At 35.6% G+C, this 18,481-nt stretch overlaps 3 protein-coding genes across 8 annotated transcripts; all 3 read right to left on the bottom strand.

Annotated features, from left to right (window-relative positions):
* Positions 1 to 31: 31 nt before the first annotated feature.
* Positions 32 to 3,152, bottom strand: LOC107939591 (uncharacterized). Of its 4 annotated transcripts, none has more exons than XM_016872931.2 (6): positions 2,916 to 3,152; positions 1,916 to 2,259; positions 1,561 to 1,651; positions 1,374 to 1,428; positions 717 to 855; positions 32 to 505 (listed from the first exon to the last, which is right to left on the bottom strand). In XM_016872931.2, the coding sequence occupies exons 2-6, from the start codon at positions 2,060 to 2,062 to the stop codon at positions 398 to 400; spliced, it is 540 nt and encodes a 179-aa protein (XP_016728420.1). In that variant the 5' UTR covers positions 2,063 to 2,259; positions 2,916 to 3,152; the 3' UTR covers positions 32 to 397. The 4 variants fall into 4 exon arrangements, with proteins under 4 accessions (XP_016728420.1, XP_016728421.1, XP_040937600.1 ...); XM_016872932.2 differs by having other exon boundaries at positions 1,916 to 2,243; positions 2,916 to 3,138; XM_041081666.1 differs by lacking the exon at positions 2,916 to 3,152 and adding an exon at positions 2,794 to 2,812.
* Positions 3,153 to 8,135: 4,983 nt separating this feature from the next.
* On the bottom strand, positions 8,136 to 10,202 carry LOC107939611 (WUSCHEL-related homeobox 13). The gene is made up of 2 exons (XM_016872955.2): positions 9,626 to 10,202; positions 8,136 to 8,941 (listed from the first exon to the last, which is right to left on the bottom strand). The coding sequence occupies exons 1-2, from the start codon at positions 9,840 to 9,842 to the stop codon at positions 8,421 to 8,423; spliced, it is 738 nt and encodes a 245-aa protein (XP_016728444.1). The 5' UTR covers positions 9,843 to 10,202; the 3' UTR covers positions 8,136 to 8,420.
* Positions 10,203 to 11,839: 1,637 nt separating this feature from the next.
* Positions 11,840 to 17,754, bottom strand: LOC107939607 (uncharacterized). Of its 3 annotated transcripts, none has more exons than XM_016872950.2 (6): positions 16,961 to 17,754; positions 16,178 to 16,342; positions 15,663 to 15,739; positions 13,552 to 15,231; positions 13,286 to 13,454; positions 11,840 to 12,801 (listed from the first exon to the last, which is right to left on the bottom strand). In XM_016872950.2, exons 2-6 carry the CDS (start codon positions 16,257 to 16,259, stop codon positions 12,185 to 12,187), a joined length of 2,625 nt encoding a protein of 874 aa, XP_016728439.1. In that variant the 5' UTR covers positions 16,260 to 16,342; positions 16,961 to 17,754; the 3' UTR covers positions 11,840 to 12,184. The 3 variants fall into 3 exon arrangements, with proteins under 3 accessions (XP_016728439.1, XP_016728440.1, XP_016728441.1); XM_016872951.2 differs by having other exon boundaries at positions 16,178 to 16,307; positions 16,961 to 17,551; XM_016872952.2 differs by lacking the exons at positions 16,178 to 16,342; positions 16,961 to 17,754 and having other exon boundaries at positions 15,631 to 15,704.
* Between the last annotated feature and the right edge of the window lie 727 nt (positions 17,755 to 18,481).

The following is an 18,481-nucleotide window of genomic DNA, read 5'->3' as shown; positions in this document are numbered from 1 at the left end:
TTTGATTTACTTTTTTTTCCTCACATACAACTGAGTCAAATCCCAACCCAGTTTAACTGTATACCATTTCGATATCAAATGAAACCAACAAAAGAAAAGAAAAGAAAAAGAAAAACATACTAAAAAAGTGAACAGACCAACAAATATGCATATTGTATCTTGGTTAATTGAGTTGGAAAGCTCATCCATTGTTTGTTTCCTTTAGCAACAGACAGCTTGCTGATAATCTCTAATGCTCATCCTCTTCTACAAAAAAGGACTAAATTGTTTTTACTCTGACGAGAATGCATTTTACCCCTATCTCTTCTCTACGCTTGCAGCAAGCAATCCACATACGTTTTCTTTGCTAATTGATGTGTTTTCATATATTCCTCTTTCTACTTTCACGGCCTTGACATCAGCCACCTTCACCTTCCCCACATGTGTCTGGACCTTCTTTGTTGTCAATGCTAGCACACAAGGCCTTCCATATGGGAAGCAACATCTTCATTGGAGGGTGTAGCTCCTTCACACATAGACCAAGTTTCACGCCTCAATTAAACCCAATACTACTTACTATATTAACTTATAATGACAGCACATGCATATACACTCTCCTATTGTTACTTGATATCTTCAAAGTAAGGGATTGACCATCCTGTTTAAGATATACGGCAGTATATCTCCCCCCATATGTTCTTAAGCAAATAACAGAGATTGAAATTCAGTTGTCTTACCTTGAACACCAACACTAGCTCTTCCTTCCCACGCACAAGTAAAGAGAGGCTCCAGTAACAAGTTACGGGGGTAACACATTCTAATAATACAGGTTTCAAAATCTCACCGGCAGGAATGAATCTGCGGATGATTCTTCCACTACAACAAAAGTAAACAAACAAAACCAGATGAAATAATAACATTGGTTATAGTGCTAGTACAACTACTTATTTGTAAAAGCTCGTGACTAAAAAATCTAAAGGATTTATTTATGAAAATTGATTAAGCTGCTTCTCTAATAGTGAGCATGTCTATAGAAGAAAAGCTAGAAAGGATTGAGAACCACTTGCAAATCCAAGACAATGCAATGCGAAATGCAAAAAACTGGATGGAAGAACAACTAAACCCTAATACTGATTAATAACCTAGAACATCAAATTTTGATAGAGTGACAACAGAAGTTTCCCCTTCTTAGACAGTCTTATTTTAAAAGTAAAAGAGGAATTTTGAAAATCAAATCAGGAAAATTATCCGACCATCAACTTGCAGAACTTATAGTATAGAAGAAAAACAAAAACATAAGCTATGTTTTTGCATATTCATGGTATACCATAAAACATGTACCTACATAGATATTTAACACTCATTCTCAAGAATTAGAGGTTTTAGTAAGTTACCTCGTATAGTGGGTTTCAAGCTGAACTCCAAAGGCTGGCATTATGATGACAGACTCTGAAAGCTTAAAAATAGAAAACTTGAGAAAAAGGATTAAAACAATATATCTAGCAATCACATTGTACTTGTTCGAAATTGAAAAAAATAGCACATCAAATAACAAAGGCAACCGGCTGAAGAAGCTCTTACCTTTGTGAACAGGGTTCCAAAGCAATAATAATAATATGACAAGAAGTCCACTTAGCTGAAATCTCCACAAAATAAGAGTGGCTGAAATTTCCTGTTATATCATTTACGCATTGTATGAGATGCTAAAAGCAAACAAGGAGTTAATTTCCAGAGGATTTCTATTCAAGCAAAAAAAAAAAATCCCATTTTAACACTAGAACTAGAAAATTATTTAGGTTCCCAAAAATCATGATTAGTCATACTTACTTCCCCATCTCAGTCATGGTACAAAAGGTAGTCAATTGATTCCTAAACAGAAGAACATATCACTAAAGGAATTACAGAAAGATAAAAGAGACGAGTATAAGGACCATACCTTGAGAGATAGGAAAATGCAGGCAAATGGTATAAGGAGAATAGCTACAAAGACAGCCTTTCGAAGACTCTTTTGGATGATGTGAATATCAACTGACCCAGGAGGCCATTTACCCTCATGTATATAAGCTATTGAGATCCTCCCCATCCGTTTTCTTTTTCCTTTTTTTCTTTCTTTCTTTTTTTTGGTTTTTTTTTTTCTAAAATAAGATTCTAACTCGAAACTTAAAAGGTTACCAATTAAATCAATTCTTCAGACTGGAATTAGGTCCGATGATACATCAACAATCAGCTGGCGGCGGAGATGGGAGGAAAGGCAGTGGTGCTGGCTGGAGGAGCCAAGACCTTAGAGCGGTGGTTAAAAAAATAATAATAAAGATCAGAAACACCAAAGCACAAGTAATTGTCTAAGTAGATAGTCTAGCCGCTCGATTCACATCCACGTTAAAACATCAATAATCATAGATTTCCGATGTTAAATTGTTAACAAAACCCAAAACAAAATCTGAATTCTCATCACAGTAATAGTAACAACAAAAACCCATCAAATTTGGAAAAAGAAGATGTGCATATTTGGAAAGCAGCATAAATTCAAGCGGATTCAAGCGGTTCTAGTAGATAAATCGGAATTGAAAGACGTTTCACTTGTTGTAAATGACATAAACACGTAAATTTGAAAACCCTACAGGCATATTCGGTTATACAAGAGCTTCCCGTAAAACCAAAAGAATATTAAAGACAGAAAGTCAACAAAAAGATCATCATGCAATGAAAATGAATAGCCAAGTTAAAGATTATATTGGAATAGGTAACATGAAAGAAAGAAACATAATTAAAACGTAAAATAGGTTGATTGATAGAAGAAAAATGGAAAATTACAGGAAAGCAAACGCAATGTGAAGTGAAAATGCGAATCAACAAGCTCTGATCGAATGAAATTATGAGATGTAAATGAAAACATAGTGAATTAAAAAAAAAGGGGATGAATTTTGATTCAATACCTGATCATTTATGCAGGGGGGGGGGGGTTGCTGCTTGGTTGGTTGGTGTCACAGATAAAGAGAGAGGTTTTGTTTGTTTGGATTGCAGGAAAAGGGTGATGATTTAAGAGAATTGAGAAGGAAATTAGGGGTTATTTATTTATATGTAATATTATTAAATAGGGTATACATTTGTGTTAGCTTTGAAGATGAGAGGGTCCAGTGTAGGGAACAAGGAAAAGGAAAACCGAAGATCTTGCGTCGTGTTACTAATTACTATACTAATGAAATTTAATTATTTAGCTAATGCTGTAGTAGCCCAGGCCACGAAAGTTACCAAACTTAAGAGCAAATCAACTGCTTGGTTGAATGTAATGGAATAGAGGCGTAATAGTAAAACTGTGTTTGGTTGAATGTAATAGAGGTGTAATAGCATAATGGAGAAAACTAAAATGACCAGAATACCCTTAGCATAAATTTGTTTTGGTAAATGATTATTGTTATTGTTATTTAAATTTTAATAAGATTATTTATTATCAAAATAAATAATTTAATCATATTTAAACATAATTATTATTTAATATATTTTAATTAAAATATATAATTTAATAAAATGGTTAATAATTAGCAGAAATTTGTTTTGGTAAATTATTTTATTTAAATTTTAATAAGATTAATATCAATAATAAATAATTTAATCATATTTAAACATAATTATTATTAAATATATTTTAATTAAAATATATAATTTAATAAAATTCTTAATAATTAATATTCTTATATGAATTTACTCAAACCATAATATATGATACTGTAAAATATAAATTAACATAATTATTATTAAATATATTATAACTATATTTGCTGCAACATCATAGAAATTCAATACCGTAAATCACTCCAATTTTCCTATTTAAACTCTATAACTATATTTGCTGCAACATCATAGAAATTCAATGGAAGCAAACTAGACTAAAAGCAGATAATAGCCAAATGTTTCCATTTTTTCTTTTTCATGTTTTTAAGATGCAGGCATACATTGAAAGCAGATATGCACACTTCAGGCACAGTATTCATCATACAATTTGAAGAAAAACACTGCTACAAACAACGGCTTTTAGATAAACTTTACAAAGGTAAACACATCATTAGCACAAATTCATAGCGGCCACCTGTTGGAGAGATCTTGGCTGATGATCCGATGACCCAGAACCAAGCTATGACTGATCCTGATGCCAGACCAACTACTAGAAATAACACCATAACGATGCCAGAAGTCTCTGCGTGTTGTATCTGGACAGATTTGGGAGCCATGATCATTAACACACTTGTCAAGTAGCCATTAGTTAGACCTAGATTTGCCATTTCAAACTAAAACAAAATCCCATGATTTGCCACAAGTTAAAGACCAAGTCTCTCAATAAGTGCCACTTCAAGATCTCATTTTCTTTTGACATAACTCTTAAAATTCATTTTTACTATGCTTTTCCTTTCAAAACAAACTTTAACATGTTTCTGCATTCCTATTTGTTTAAAAGAAAGATCCATGCAATTTCCTTATTAAAAATAATTCAGCTTCGCAAAACACTGGTTCTCATGCAATTGATCAAAAACATGATTTACAGTGACCTGCAATAGGTCAATCCAAAATGCATTTAAGGTTAGCAACCTGCCTGCAGTAGCAAATGACCATTTACATGCAAAACTATGGCATATCAGAGTAGATATTCAATGGCAAGAAAATGAAAAGTTTCTAACAATAACCAGTACGAGAACACACCCTAAAACCATCGGTGTGAGTATATATAAATAACATTAGAAAGCAGCAAATACAGGAACCATCACAAGTGGATGTGCATTGTGCATAGTGTAGAGACTGGAAACAATGACTAACAGTCTAAAACAATCAACTACAATGTTGTCTGTTGTATTGAGACAGTATTGGAGTTATCCAACATAAGACTCGATTATTGCGAAGTAAAATCTTACAAACTGCTTAAAGAACCAATTTCATGAAGAAATACGGGATTATGAACCCAAAGTACATCAAAGATTTGATATGTGCCCTCAACTATACAAAATTTAACAATTAAGTGCCCACAATAGACATGGATACTTCCTCGAGCTCTTTTAAGTAAGGAACAACGTATTTCTCTCTGAACTTCTTGTCAGGCATCTTATAAATTGTAGTCATGCTAACTTTCCTTCTTAGCGAATTCTTACTTTCCAGAGTCTCAATAACCAGTAACCGAGGCTTCAGCCTACGCTCAAGGCTGCAAATAAGCACCATTGGGTGGCTTATTATAAATGAAATACCTACATTCGTTCTATTAAGCAAAAAGTCAGTGACTTGCTTAATCTTCCTTTCAGATACAGCAAACACCTGTGGTGTCCTCCTAAAAGTAGACATGATATCATCTTCAGAGAAACCCAATTTCCTAAAAAGCTTCAATTTGAGTTCCCAATTCTCTTCACTCATTGAACTCAACATCCTAATAGCAGCAAGAAACATATTTGACTTCCTATCGAACCCCAAGGCATCCGCCCTTTCAACAAACTGCTTAATGCTCTCAGGTTTAAGCAAGAAAAATCTAGGAAAGCTGAACACATATAAAACAATTTGCGATGAACAAATCCCGCAATTTCTCAAGAACTCTATATTAGGCATCATAGTCTTTTGCAAATCAGATTTGAGAAACCAAGCAGAAGTTTTCAATAACTTAACAACATCATCATTCGATCCTAAAACAGTCTTTAAATCGGAAATAGAAGGTGCAATCCTATCATCCACGCTTCTAGTCAAAATCCAGGGATCACTAGCTACAATATCAGCAACATTATGTGTTGAAAATCCTAAATCCTGGAAAATCTTGAACTTGGGTTTAATGGTTTTCTCAAGACTAGAATATAGAAGGTTAGGCTTTCTTTTGACCACTGCTTCAATATGGGATTTAGAGAAACCGCTTTCTTTCAAGAAGGAAATTATAGTATCACACTTACGAGGATCCTTCACATAGGTTAGGGAAGATGCAGTCTTGACGGCAAGTTCAGGGGAAAAGCTGTGTTTCTCAACCAAAAATGGAGTTAGACCTGGGTCAACTCTGGAGTTAGCCGAGGCCCTTGTTGGTACCGGAAACCGGAGGTCACAGACCAGAACAATACTAAACAGCTAAATTTCTGAGCCTTCAAATAATGAAGAACAAGTTCCTTAGAAATAGACCAATGACTCCTTTAAGTACCAATCTAATAAACTTCACCAACTTTCAAGAATTCATGGATCAACAAAATTAAATTAACATCCATATCTACAGTTAGTCAAAAAGTTGGTCGTTAAATTACCAGAACCGCCGGATCTCGCAACGATAGCCTGCATGTAGCGTTCAGGCAATTCCCCAGCCACTCCAATGAGCCCACCTTGAACAAGCGCATCGCCTATACCCGCCAGAGCGAGAAGACCGACCGTGACGTAGAATTTGTCATACAATCCGACCTGACCCTTAATATAAACCGCATCCATAACAGGCACGACGAGCAGGGAAACCACGAAAATGCCCAAACCAACATTGATCCGCATGTAAGCTTTACTCTTGTGAGCATAAAATACAATGACCAAGAGGCAAGCGAGGCCGACGACCATGTAAACGACGGCGAAAACACGGTGGACGGAAGCTTCCGGGTAGAGGTAGGAAAAGTAATCGACGGCAGTGATGAAGCTATTCCATGGGAGGAGAAAGCCAACGCCCAAAGTGAAGTAGATGATGTAGCCCAAATTGAATTTATCTTCTGGTTATAGGAATGTGCGGAGGAGGAGGGCAGATTCAGAGTCGGGTTTCGGGCCTCCGCCGATTGCGGATGCATCGGGGAAACCCATTTCTGTTTTTGTTTGGTTTTGTTTTGTTTTTTTCCACCAAAATGCAACTAGGAGGAGAAATTATGAGGATAGAAGAGGAGAGGGTCGGGTAGGGAGGGAGGGTAAAACAGAGAGTTGGGGAGGGAAGCCAGACGTAATACCTATTACTCGATTTGGGAAGGGATTAGAAAAGCAGGGAATTTGGGGATTAGGTCGGGATTGTATTACGCCCGTAATACCTATTACAGCGAACCAAACGCCGGATTAGGGGCGTAATGTAATAGGCGCGTAATCGGTCAGTAATGGATTACCTAATACATTGAACCAAACACAGCGTAAGTGAATTGCGAAAACGAGGGGAAAAAAACTTAAATAATGCCAACTTTTTCTACTTTCTCTCCCCTCCTCCTTTTCTCCCCCAATCTATCAACTTTCTTGCCGAGCCTGGCTAGTCACTGGCTGGATCTAGCCTGAGGTTTAAATTTGCAGTGAAACTGGCCCGTTTCAAGCCTATTTCAACCTGCCAATACTAGTCCGGCCTCCTGTGCCCTGTGGTTTGCTGGATTTGGTTTGAAAGGTAGCAATAGTGTCATCCACATTAATGGTGTTAACCCCTATTGCCATTGTAATAGGCTAATGATAATATAGAAAGTTGAAAAAAGTATAGCATTATATTGTGAGATATATCCGAGGTATTGACTAAATTATAAAAAAGTGAAAAGTGATGAGGTTAAAGTGTGAATATTTTAAAGTTTAAGGTTTAAAATGTAAATTTAAAAAGTTAAATGACTAAAAGTGAAAATAATCAAAAGTAGAAATGACATAAATGGAAATATAAAATTTGATTGAGGACAAAATGGTTATTTAGCAAGAAAGATAATTTTGATAAAATTACTAAAATGCCTTGCATGTGTGGATGAATTGTGGACATTAGATTTGTTTAGCCTAGTATAAAATATGGGCCTTTAGATTGTAATTTTATATTATTTGATTAGTTAATTATTATTTTAATAATATTCTATATTATTTTCTATTTAAAAAAGCTAAATTTTAATTCGATTGTCATGAATATTATTATTAGTATAAAAGAATATGAATTTGAGTATGTTGAAGTAGATTACACACAACAAATACCAATAAATTTAATGGAGCCTAAAGAGTTTGAGTAGCAAAACCTTGAATTACCCAAAAAGACAACAATTGGGGATTATGGTAGGAATTAAACATAATCATTAGTGGTGGGCTCTGAATACTTATTAGTGGAAATAGTAGTAACTTTGAAGGCTGGAATGTTGTGGGTGATATGGCTATGCCAGCATTGGGTTAAAACCACCACCTACTTCATCCTACCTGCGATTTTAATCACATAACATAATATAGTTTTCATGTGATTGATTGCAATGATTGGATTTGGAGGAATACACCAACCCACATATACTTAATATTATATTAATATGTTCACAGTTTACCATCAAACATTCCAAATCAAGCACTCTCTTAATTTCATCAAAAACCTGCCCAAGCACATTCCTTTCACTTCTTCATATTAACAAATATTAATCAAAAACAAAAGAAAGCCAAAAGCCTAAAGGGCAGTGTAAGATTCAAAGCTTATGTATTAGCTTTACTATGTCAAAGCATGCATGCTATGTAGTTTCTTTGCCTCACTCATTCACTCACTCACCCTGCCATGCTTGGTCATAAATGTGGTAGCTTCCCCCCATTCTTTTAGCAGACATATGGTCATCTCCTACACCCAAGAAATGCAGTTGAGAAGTTATCTCTGGGTTCTGAAAGCACACATCATGATGTTGACCTTGACCCTCTGATACAAGCAGAAGATTCTCTGGTTTTGTCTTTGGTGACTCAACTTCTGTCTCTACCTCTGATTCACCTGCATTATTATGATTATTGTTGTTATTACTGGAGGATGCAACCATTACTTGTTTCCTTTTAGACCTAGCTCGTCTGTTTTGAAACCAGTTATACACATTGGTTTCAGAAATGGGGCCATGCTGGCTTAGTTCTGAGGTTATCTCTTTGATCTTTTGCTTGCTTGGAGTTCCAGTTCCTTCATCAAATATACGTTCCAGTATTTGAAGTTGCACAGCGGTTGGTGTCCATCGTTGTCTCGCACTTATTTTGTGCCCACCCGATGTCATTAATGGGTCACAATACAGATTTCCCAGTCTCCCACCTGCCATCCATTCATATTAGCATTTTTCAGTAGCCAATATTGACAATGACAAACTGCTAGTCAGTCCACACTTATATTTCAACCCTAATCTACTCTACAACATTATCAGTTTAATTTCAGAATCTGAACATTAATGGCTTCCACCTATATTGCTTGACAAATTATTCTTTCTGGTTTTGTCTAAAGTTAGGTGGATTTCTTACAAACAAGAAAAATATACCGTCGTTGATAATGGGAAGAAAAACAGATAAGCATCAATGATCAGTTGGTTCTTATTTTAACTTATTTTGCAATAAAGAAAAATATAGGTTAAGCTAAGAAGAACACAAGTGAATGAGCCAAATCGACCACCCAAATGAACCCAACACGAAGCGCAGCACAACAGTGTTAATTTGTATACAAAGATTTTCCTCATCCTTTTGTTCAACCATAGACAGAAAAATGATTTTTCCAAAAGCTAAAACAGCGGGAATTCACTAGTTTCAAGTCCACCAACACTTGACTCAGACTGAGAGGGTAGATCCAAGGTAGACGATGATGGATCAGGGGCAATACATATTTAAATATCAGAAATAACAGGCAAGCAATAGGTGAAACAAAAAAAGAATCCCATTAGATGAGCATGAACAGAAAGTGGAGGAGCATAATATACAAGTGCGGGTGGGGGATAGAAGGTCGACCTACCTGTAAGATCTTGCTGGGCAGTGAGATTCTTGTGCATCTCAACAAGTTGCTCACAGATAGAGGCATAAACGGCAATCTGCTTCCGGAGAGTCTCCAACTGCTCATCTGTCATCACCTTCACATACATTACTCCATTGTTCACATTGAGATTCACACTATCTTCTCTCTGGTTTTGGCTTTGATTCTCTTGCTGTTGATCCCATTCCATTATCATCATCTTACTTAATTTTCACTCATTTCCTACCCCTTATCTTAAATTCTTTGGAAGACAGAGAGAGAAAGAGAAGAAGTTTGAAAAAGTAGTAAGGAAATGGACAAACCGACAGCTAAAGTGTAGAGGCGTGGAATATGGGACTAAACAAAAACAAAAACTATTAAATATTAAATATGGAATTGGATGTTAAATAATTCATTATGCTGTTGGGTAATACTTACTAATGCAGGAAGGCAGGCAGCCAGGGTGCATAGTGGGCTTCCATGCGCATGTTAGCAACAACACGCGCCTCGTGGCTTGGGCTAATTTGTATTAAATTTAAATTAGTCTTGTTTGTTTGTATGAGAACCGACCCTGTTGGACTTTTTCTTAATTATATAATAATGCATTCCCATTGTGCAAATGCATGTACTGTTAATATTGATGAAATAGAAATCCATGTTCAAAACTAGTTTGGTAACAGTTACAGGTAGCATGATAGTAAAAACTAAAGACACCAAACCACTAACTGCGGGGACTGACAGTGAGGTTGGTGCTGTCGGTAGTATAGGTAACCGGTTAACTGCTACATATAACATTCTGAAACTCAAATGAATGTCGTTTAGTACGTAAGATGGAACTGGCAGTTGCTTTTCACTCCACCAACCAAATAGTCGTTTAGTATTTCTTCCAAATTTACTTTGGGTAGTGTTTAACTTGTTTGTTTACGAAACTAATGATAGATATCTCTCACTCTGACTCCACAAATATCGTAAGCAACTCATGTACATGTATCTAAGTATATGACAATGAAGTTATTTGTACTGTAGGAATGGCATGTGCATCTCCCCGCTAATTCAGGCGATAGATGGGAGTCAAACAAAAGTGGGTTCCATTCATTACCGTGTAATGTATGTTTTTGGTCAATATTTTTACATTCTTGATAAATACGGTGACTTAAAAGTTGAAGTACAAACATCAAAGAATCACCCTCTTCCTTGCTTTAAATGCCAACAGGTATATTATTCACCCAATACAGATGAATGCAGCAGTAGTAGTAATGAAAATACTTGGATATCACAGCTTTTGGTTTTTCTTTGATTGGACAATACTATTTTGTTCGGTGTACCTAACAAAGATTTCCACAAATGAACAGTCAACACGCACATGATGTCAGTGGGGACTCTTCCTTTGAATTTATGTCTTCCTTTCTTCACCCTTTACTTGCGCTTTTACCTACTTTTTTCGTGGTAAAAACAGGAAACTTATCCCCCTTCAAATCAATTATTTGCTGACCTTACTTTTCTAAGTTGGAATATTTAGTATTTAGGTGATGTTAACTGTTGTTCTTAGTATCAGCCCGATTTAAGAAATGTCAATACCATATTAAACTCCAACAGACCATGTCTCACCCCTTCATTCGTGAAAAAAATAATTTTAGGGGTGAAATAGTAAAAATATAAATTTTAAAATATTAAATTAAAATATTATTAATTTTAAGAGTTAAAAATTAATTTTACTTTTATTAATTTAAAATTTAAAAATTTTAAAAGATCAAAATAAAAAAAAAATTTATTTTAGTATTTGCACCTAACAGTTGTGCTTCGCAATAGATTTTCATTTAGTTGAAATTAACAAGGTAACCCCTTATTAAGAGTTAAATTATATTTTATTCTTTTTATTTAAAAAATAAATAAATTAGACTCTATACGTTAGATCAAACAGTAAATTGATCATTTCTATAAACTGACGTGACTATTAGAATAACCAAATAGTTACATATGACGTGCTACATATACCTCATGCTGAAGTACATGGACCGATTTTTAATAGTAGAAATTGATGAAATTTTTAACAGAAAAACCTATTTACTTTTTGATCTTATGTACAGAGACTAATTTGCTCATTCTTTTAGCAAATAGGAGGGAATATAATTTGACTCCAATAATAAAGTTCTCTATAATACTTTTATAAAAAATATTAGCGTACTCACAGAAAAATATGATAAAAATACCAAAGAAGAAAAGAAAAACCAATAATATATGCTCTCATTAGCAATCATATCAGTTTCAATGCCAAAACAGGCAACTGAATCAGAACCAAAAAGTTACATTTATTAGTTTCTCTCCATTGTAAATAAAAATTCTAATAATACAACCAATCAATCATGTACAGTATGTATAAACCTGATCAAACTTAACCTATACGTTGCAAACCCACCCGGCAAAGAATATGTACATGGACGGGGAATCTCCCACCAATATTCACCTTTACAAGCAAAGCAGGGTTATCTCCATGTGTATGCCACTTCCCTACATTAGATTTAATAACCAGCAGCCAAAACCTCGTTAATGTATGCACCATCATTAATGCATGTCCTTCACAATTTCCTCAACCAGGTTGCCTATAATGTAGCATTCCACCTCTCTTACCAAAACATTAGTTTCTTCATCCATCAAGCTAAACCAAGGGGTTGAACCAAGATCCCGGGCCACCATGCTATCGAGCGAGTAGTAGCATCTATCATTTGGAGGATATAAATTGGTTTGGATAATTCCCCACACTGAATTCAATAACTTCCTTCCTCGTGGATGCGGCAATATGGAGGAACCAACAAGCTTTCTCCTGAACCGAGAAAGGGTCACTGGGGGCCCAAGTATGGTTGAGAGTGCTTCATTCAACAAATCGAGCAACACCTTTCGATCTACCTTCTTATCATTCTCATCATTTTCCTTGCCCAACTTTCTATATGATTCTTCCACTTGTTCAAAGACAGCATCACCAATAGGCTTCGCTAACGGGTCCCATCTAGATAAGGATTTGTCACATGATCCACCATATAAACCAGAAGCAACAAGCAGGTCCCTAACATAGCCTTCTGCTTGGTCCTCTATATCCCCTATTTCTGATTCAGTAGACTCCTCTTCAATTGATACGTCATCCACTCCATCAGACTCGAGTTCATTAAGTTGCCTCCTCAACTCTGGTAATCAATCAATAAATAAGAAGATTGTCATATATTGCATTAATATCAAAAGGTAGTTGTTCATTATGTGGACAGTAGCAACATTGGACTGGAATGATCAGGTGCCAGATCTAGACAGAGATTATGCTGACAGCTATCCATTATATTAACAATAATATCACTCACGTGTATGCAAAACAAAAGTGCTCCTATACAGCAATTTACATCTTTGAACTGTCTCTCCTTTCCACGTGAACAAAAAAGAAAGTGACAAACAGGTTGGGATTTTGTTTAAGTAGTACAATAATTTTAACAATAATCCAAAGAAAACAAGAGCAAAATGCTAGTGATCAAGGAATGTAGTTATGTCATATTCATTACACTGTAATATATGTCATATTCAATACAAGAAATGTAGTTATGTGATCAAGGAATAGAGAGCACAATCCTTTTTGTAATTTTTCATAGACCAAAGTTTGCAATTAAAGGGAAAGTTGCATACCATTCAAATTAGAACTGATCTCTTTGAAAACCTGTTGTACTGCATTTTCTTCTCCTAAAGTCACATCAGGTGTTGATATCGGGCTGGGATAATCCACTTGCCTCCAAAATTCTTCATTTGTGCTGCTGCAAACAGATGCTGGGCTGGGAGGCACCTCAGTAGAATTCTCCTAAGACAACAAAGATATATTAATTACAAAACAAAATGGGAAATGTATCTAAACGAGCTCTTAATTTATAAACAAGAAACGGGAAAAGTGCCCTTACATGCCTCTCGCTGAAGTTTATAACTGTTGGTCCACTCAATATATCTTTTACAGGACCATCATAGGCACCATATGTGTCCACCATTGACTGAATCTTCCTGCCAAATAGCCTCGGTCGAAGTGTCAAACCATACTTGATATTAGAAACTTTCTCTTTCAAATTGAACTTTTCTCTCTTCCTTTTTTCAACATCCACTTGTACATTCTCAATGCCTTCATGCTTCCTCCTAATCTGACCACCAGTTAAAATATGGCGGTCCTCTAAAAGCAGCTTCCCAAATGATGTTCCTGAGACTGGTGCTGACAAAGACCTAATCAGATTTCTTGTGGACGATTCCCTATTTTGCAACCCAACATCATCTCCATGCCTGAAAGATCTGGTTTGCATTTCTTGTTCATCTTTAACAATTTCCCAGTAGCTCTGGTCATTTCCAGACTTAGGGAAATCTTCTATTTGCTTTAGCCTGTCCCTTCCATTCTCAAACACAGGCAATCTACATCTGCCAGTGGAAACAATTGGTATATCCAACTGTGTTTCTTGCCTTTGAACATTCTTTAGTCTCTCTGACAAGAATGTTCTTGTATCTTTGTTGATGAACTCTGGGGAGCCTGGTCCATTGAACTGAACTGAACTTCTATATGATTTAGTTGATTCTGATCGAACTAAATTCATTTTAAGATCCTTACTAACATTTTCCCTGACCTGTTCTGCTATGTGCTTAGCAATTTGTCTTGGATCAGATGGCTTTTCATTGAAAGTGGTTTCGATTCCACTTCCTCTGATCACAGAACTCTTTTTAAGAGTTTTACCTTGCAGTTCTAGTTTTAGTCGTTCCCTTACCTCCTCAAGGAAATCTTCTATACTAGCTCTTTCATCAAAAGTCCCAGAGGAACTGGTCCATGATTCTTCATGGTCATATATCCTATCAGGACCAGGCTTTAAGATCACTATCCTTGTTGGAGCAGCATCGACTTTCTCATTATAATGTATCATAGGAGGTAGCTGAAAATCCTTATTTGTGCATCGGCTTCTTGATTCTTTTTGCTCAGCTGTAAAAGGTTCTGATTTATGTCTGCGATGCAAACCCATCTCATACGTATTTTCTTTTACTGCAAACCTCTTAGATTCCAAAGGCTTCTCATGCTTTGCTCTTTCAGAACCTGCATAATGTGCCATCTTTTCCTTGCTCAGTTTCTCTTGAGCCATAGAAATGCTTCCAACATCAACAACCTTTGAACATTCTCTAAGCCTGGCTGCTTGCCATGCCTCAAATTCTTTCTTAAATTTTTGCAATTCTTCCTCCTGAGGATGTTCACGAGGCCTTGGCTTTCCAAACTCCTGGCCGGTGCTCCATCTCTCTGCATCTCTGTCTCGACTACCATAAATTGAGTCAACATCCATTTTCTTCGAGTAATTTGAGTTAGAAGATAAATAGACATCTGAACCCTTTGCATTTTTTTCCCTTTGCTGACGATCATTGTTTTTCTCAACTGATGGAACTACTATAGGTTTTGAATCAAATGGCAATGCATCCATTCCCATAAGCCGGGCAACAATACTAGGTGTATTTTGTCTGGTGTTAGATTGTTTGGACATCTCCTCATTAATCAGTTTCTTCATTGAAGCCTCAGTTCGACAATAGTTCTTTGCTGCCCAGTCTTCTTCTGCTTGATAAGAGCACTGAAATTCACATAAAATGCCTTTAGCGGGGAGAGAGAGAGAGATGCCTAAGAAATATTTAGATGATAATGTTATTTCAGTTTGAGTTAATACTCATTGTAGCATTAGTCTGACCCCAACTATATAGGAAATTAATGAAGGATGATCAAAGATTTTAACCAAAAACAAATGTTCAAAACATCGAAAGCTAGAATACTGGGAAAAGGAAAACCAAAATCAAACTGAAAAATACATATAACTGCACACTTGGACAAGACTCGGCACCGCTTAATGGTGAAGTTCTTCACAATCACTCTCAAGACAACCCAGTTAGACACTATCATCAGACCAGAGTCATGCAATACAAAGAACATAGTAACATGGTATCAGATGTTTAAAAAAAAATATTATGTGTCTTACATCTACGATGAGAAGTTTGATGGAAAAATTACCGGCAGATCATCTACAGCGCAGTAGTTCTGAGAATTTTCTAGTTGCAGCTCCAAGCTATTTCGCGGTGCTTCTAGACCTGCAAAGTGGCAAAATGAACTGCATTACTGAATTGCATTGTAGAAACTAAAACTAGAAAGAAATGGAAAGTTATCATGCCATTCCCATTTTAGGAGGAATTAACATTCTTGGTACATACCCTCTTACCACTTAAGAATATGATAATCTACAAAAATGACCCTAGCAATGCTTAAAAGTTAGTATACTAGCTCAACCATGAACAAAAACATTTTTGCTGACAAGAATCTCGTGAGTTTCTTCTTGCATTACTTCCTGGCAACGTTATTACTGATATAGTTTGTAAAATTGGAATGGAAATATAACTAACAGATGCAAGTGTATCTTCAATCACGAGAAGGATCACCAAAAGATATCTAAATTCTGAATCCAAAGCAATTTACTAAAGAACTTTTCCAATGAATTTAAAAAAAAAAAAAAAGAAAAGAACAATATTTACCACCAACGTGTCTCTTGTGTGCAAGTATTTTTCTGGCCATGTTGCTATGGTTGAGCTCAAAAAAGTGAAATAAGCCTCCCATGGAGCCAATGGATCTACCAAATCATTTGCATTTACTTCTTATCACTCCCTACATTGAAGAAAATCACGCACTTGGATAATTTCCTGTAAAGCCAACAAGAAACTTATTGCCAAGAAATCAATGAAGACATTGATTATACTACCTCAACAAATATGGCTGAACAAAAAGCTTATCACATATAAGAAGAATGGACTCCAATCCATAGTATTAGTGCATTACCCTTTTTGTTTTAATGGGGTATGCAGAGATTTCACAGAATTTAGCCCAGTTTAATCAATTTCTCATAAATCATAAGAGCTAATAGCCATGGAAAGAAGGAAAGAGGAAGATGTACACAACTCATGACAGCTGAGCATAAAGACAATCATGGAAAAGACAGAAAATTAACACCCTTCTTTTACTAAAGCTTAAGCTAGCACAATTCATTAGGATGAACAAGGCAACAGTTCTGCCTAAATTAAGGAGAGCTTTTTGTTTTTGTTTTTTCAAGTTTGAACAAAGCTCTGCCAAAAGATTAGATAACATCATCGAGTCAAGACCACAAAACCCAGTATTTTCCCATTGTTTAAGACTCCATAAAGCTAAAAACTGGAACCAGCTTCTCGATTCATTCCCCATGAAACCGGAAGCAATTCAAAGCTTCCATTTTTCAGAAAGAAGCATCTGAAACGAAGCAAACTGAACTAAAAAAAAAAACGTACCCTTTGTTTTTCAGAGAGAAGGGATTAATATGAGAGAGCGAGCAGAAGCCATTGTTGAATGCTAAGGAAGAAGTGGAGTAAAATGAAGAGCAATACCATGGAAACGGTGTCGGGTGGATGATGGAGATGGAAATGAGGAAGGAAGCTACACAGAGGGACAAAGGGAATTGAATAAGAGCTGGAAATGAAAGCTAAGGTTTGAATGATAATTGATCATGGCAGAGGCAGAAACAGAGGCGAAGACTTAATAATCAAAATTGATAATGATGATGATGATGGTACAGGAAAAGTTGTGGCAACTGTTTTTTTTATCATTTTATTAATAAAAAGTATTATTCCTTAATGATAAATAAATAAAGGGAAGACGGCATTTAAATGCATTATTCATTAATGATAATAATCACTCATTTTTCTTTTCTTTCAATGCCTGTGGGCTATGCCTAAGGGTGGAGGATAGAAAAGAAAGACCCAAAGTACTCCAATTATTAATACCCATTGCTGTCAATTGCAGAGTATTTTTTTTTACAGAGACATTCAGACATGTTTGCTTGGTTGCTTCTAACTAAATTCTGATTCTATAACATCGCAAGTTCTAACTATCAAGTTTTCATCTTTTAAGGAATACTTAAAATTCCCTGTAATAAATAAAAGAGATGAGATCTAATCTGGTATATATTTAATGATTGAGAACTAAATGGCGAATCTCATCTCCCTAACAGCTCATAAACACCACACAATGCTTGCTGACCTCACCAAATTAGTACGTACAACCTGCTCACCCAACTAAACCTTTCAGTATTTCCTTTAAATTTTATTTTGGATATATAATCAGCTTTCTAATTTTGTAGACAGTTGAAGGGTAATGTTTACATCATACACCATACAAATCTATCTTTTTCCCTCTAATTTTTTATGATAAAATAAAAGAATGGTTAAATTAATTATTGTAAGAATAAATTGCTTCTTTTATTAAAAAAATTAGTTGAAAGTTTCCCACTCTTGACCCATTATCCTAACTAGAAATTGAAAGGTAGAAGAAGAGTTGGTTTGAGTATATTATAGTACTCACATCACATGAATATGTAAAGAGATGATAGCAATGCCTTTCGGCTACCCTTTTATTCCTCATGACCATTTATCTTGGTTAATTACATAAATAAAGAAAGTTGTCAGTCACCACATTCCGTTTCATAATGAATCAACCTTTTTTTTTAAAATAAAATAAAATAAAATAAAAAGAGGAGGAAGCAAGGAATGGGTGATAAAGGCAGAAGCCTTACAACTCAAAGAAGATGATGACATAGAGTTGTGTTGTCTACTTATCTAATCATTCCATGCATCAGTTTGAAACCAAAAGCTTAATTAAGTCTCGTTGGGCCAAGACACGTGTTTTTCGTTTATTATTATTTTCATCTTTTGGGGGTGGGATAGGGAAATGGGAATGGACTAGTACTCATTTTACTTCAGCTGCTGTGGGCCACTGCATCTCTATCATCCACCATTTTATGTTTAAGTATGCTT

Source organism: Gossypium hirsutum, chromosome A02 (assembly GCF_007990345.1).
Source record: "Gossypium hirsutum isolate 1008001.06 chromosome A02, Gossypium_hirsutum_v2.1, whole genome shotgun sequence".
Taxonomy (NCBI): Eukaryota; Viridiplantae; Streptophyta; class Magnoliopsida; order Malvales; family Malvaceae; genus Gossypium; species Gossypium hirsutum.
This window is presented reverse-complemented; position numbering and strand designations above follow the sequence as displayed.

Bases quoted from the DNA above. Each gene is read 5' to 3' on its own strand.
- LOC107939591 (XM_016872931.2), bottom strand. From the start codon at position 2,062: ATGGGGAGGATCTCAATAGCTTATATACATGAGGGTAAATGGCCTCCT. The intron at 1,652-1,915 runs GTATGGTCCTTA...ATGATATAACAG, and splicing joins GCATTTTCCTATCTCTCAAG to GAAATTTCAGCCACTCTTAT. The intron at 856-1,373 runs GTAACTTACTAA...CTTTTGTTGTAG, and splicing joins CTTGAAACCCACTATACGAG to TGGAAGAATCATCCGCAGAT.
- LOC107939611 (XM_016872955.2), bottom strand. From the start codon at position 9,842: ATGATGATAATGGAATGGGATCAACAGCAAGAGAATCAAAGCCAAAAC. The intron at 8,942-9,625 runs GTAGGTCGACCT...AATGGATGGCAG, and splicing joins TGCCCAGCAAGATCTTACAG to GTGGGAGACTGGGAAATCTG.
- LOC107939607 (XM_016872950.2), bottom strand. From the start codon at position 16,259: ATGGGAGGCTTATTTCACTTTTTTGAGCTCAACCATAGCAACATGGCC. The intron at 13,455-13,551 runs GTAAGGGCACTT...TTGTTGTCTTAG, and splicing joins TAAACTTCAGCGAGAGGCAT to GAGAATTCTACTGAGGTGCC. The intron at 12,802-13,285 runs GTATGCAACTTT...ATTGATTACCAG, and splicing joins GATCAGTTCTAATTTGAATG to AGTTGAGGAGGCAACTTAAT.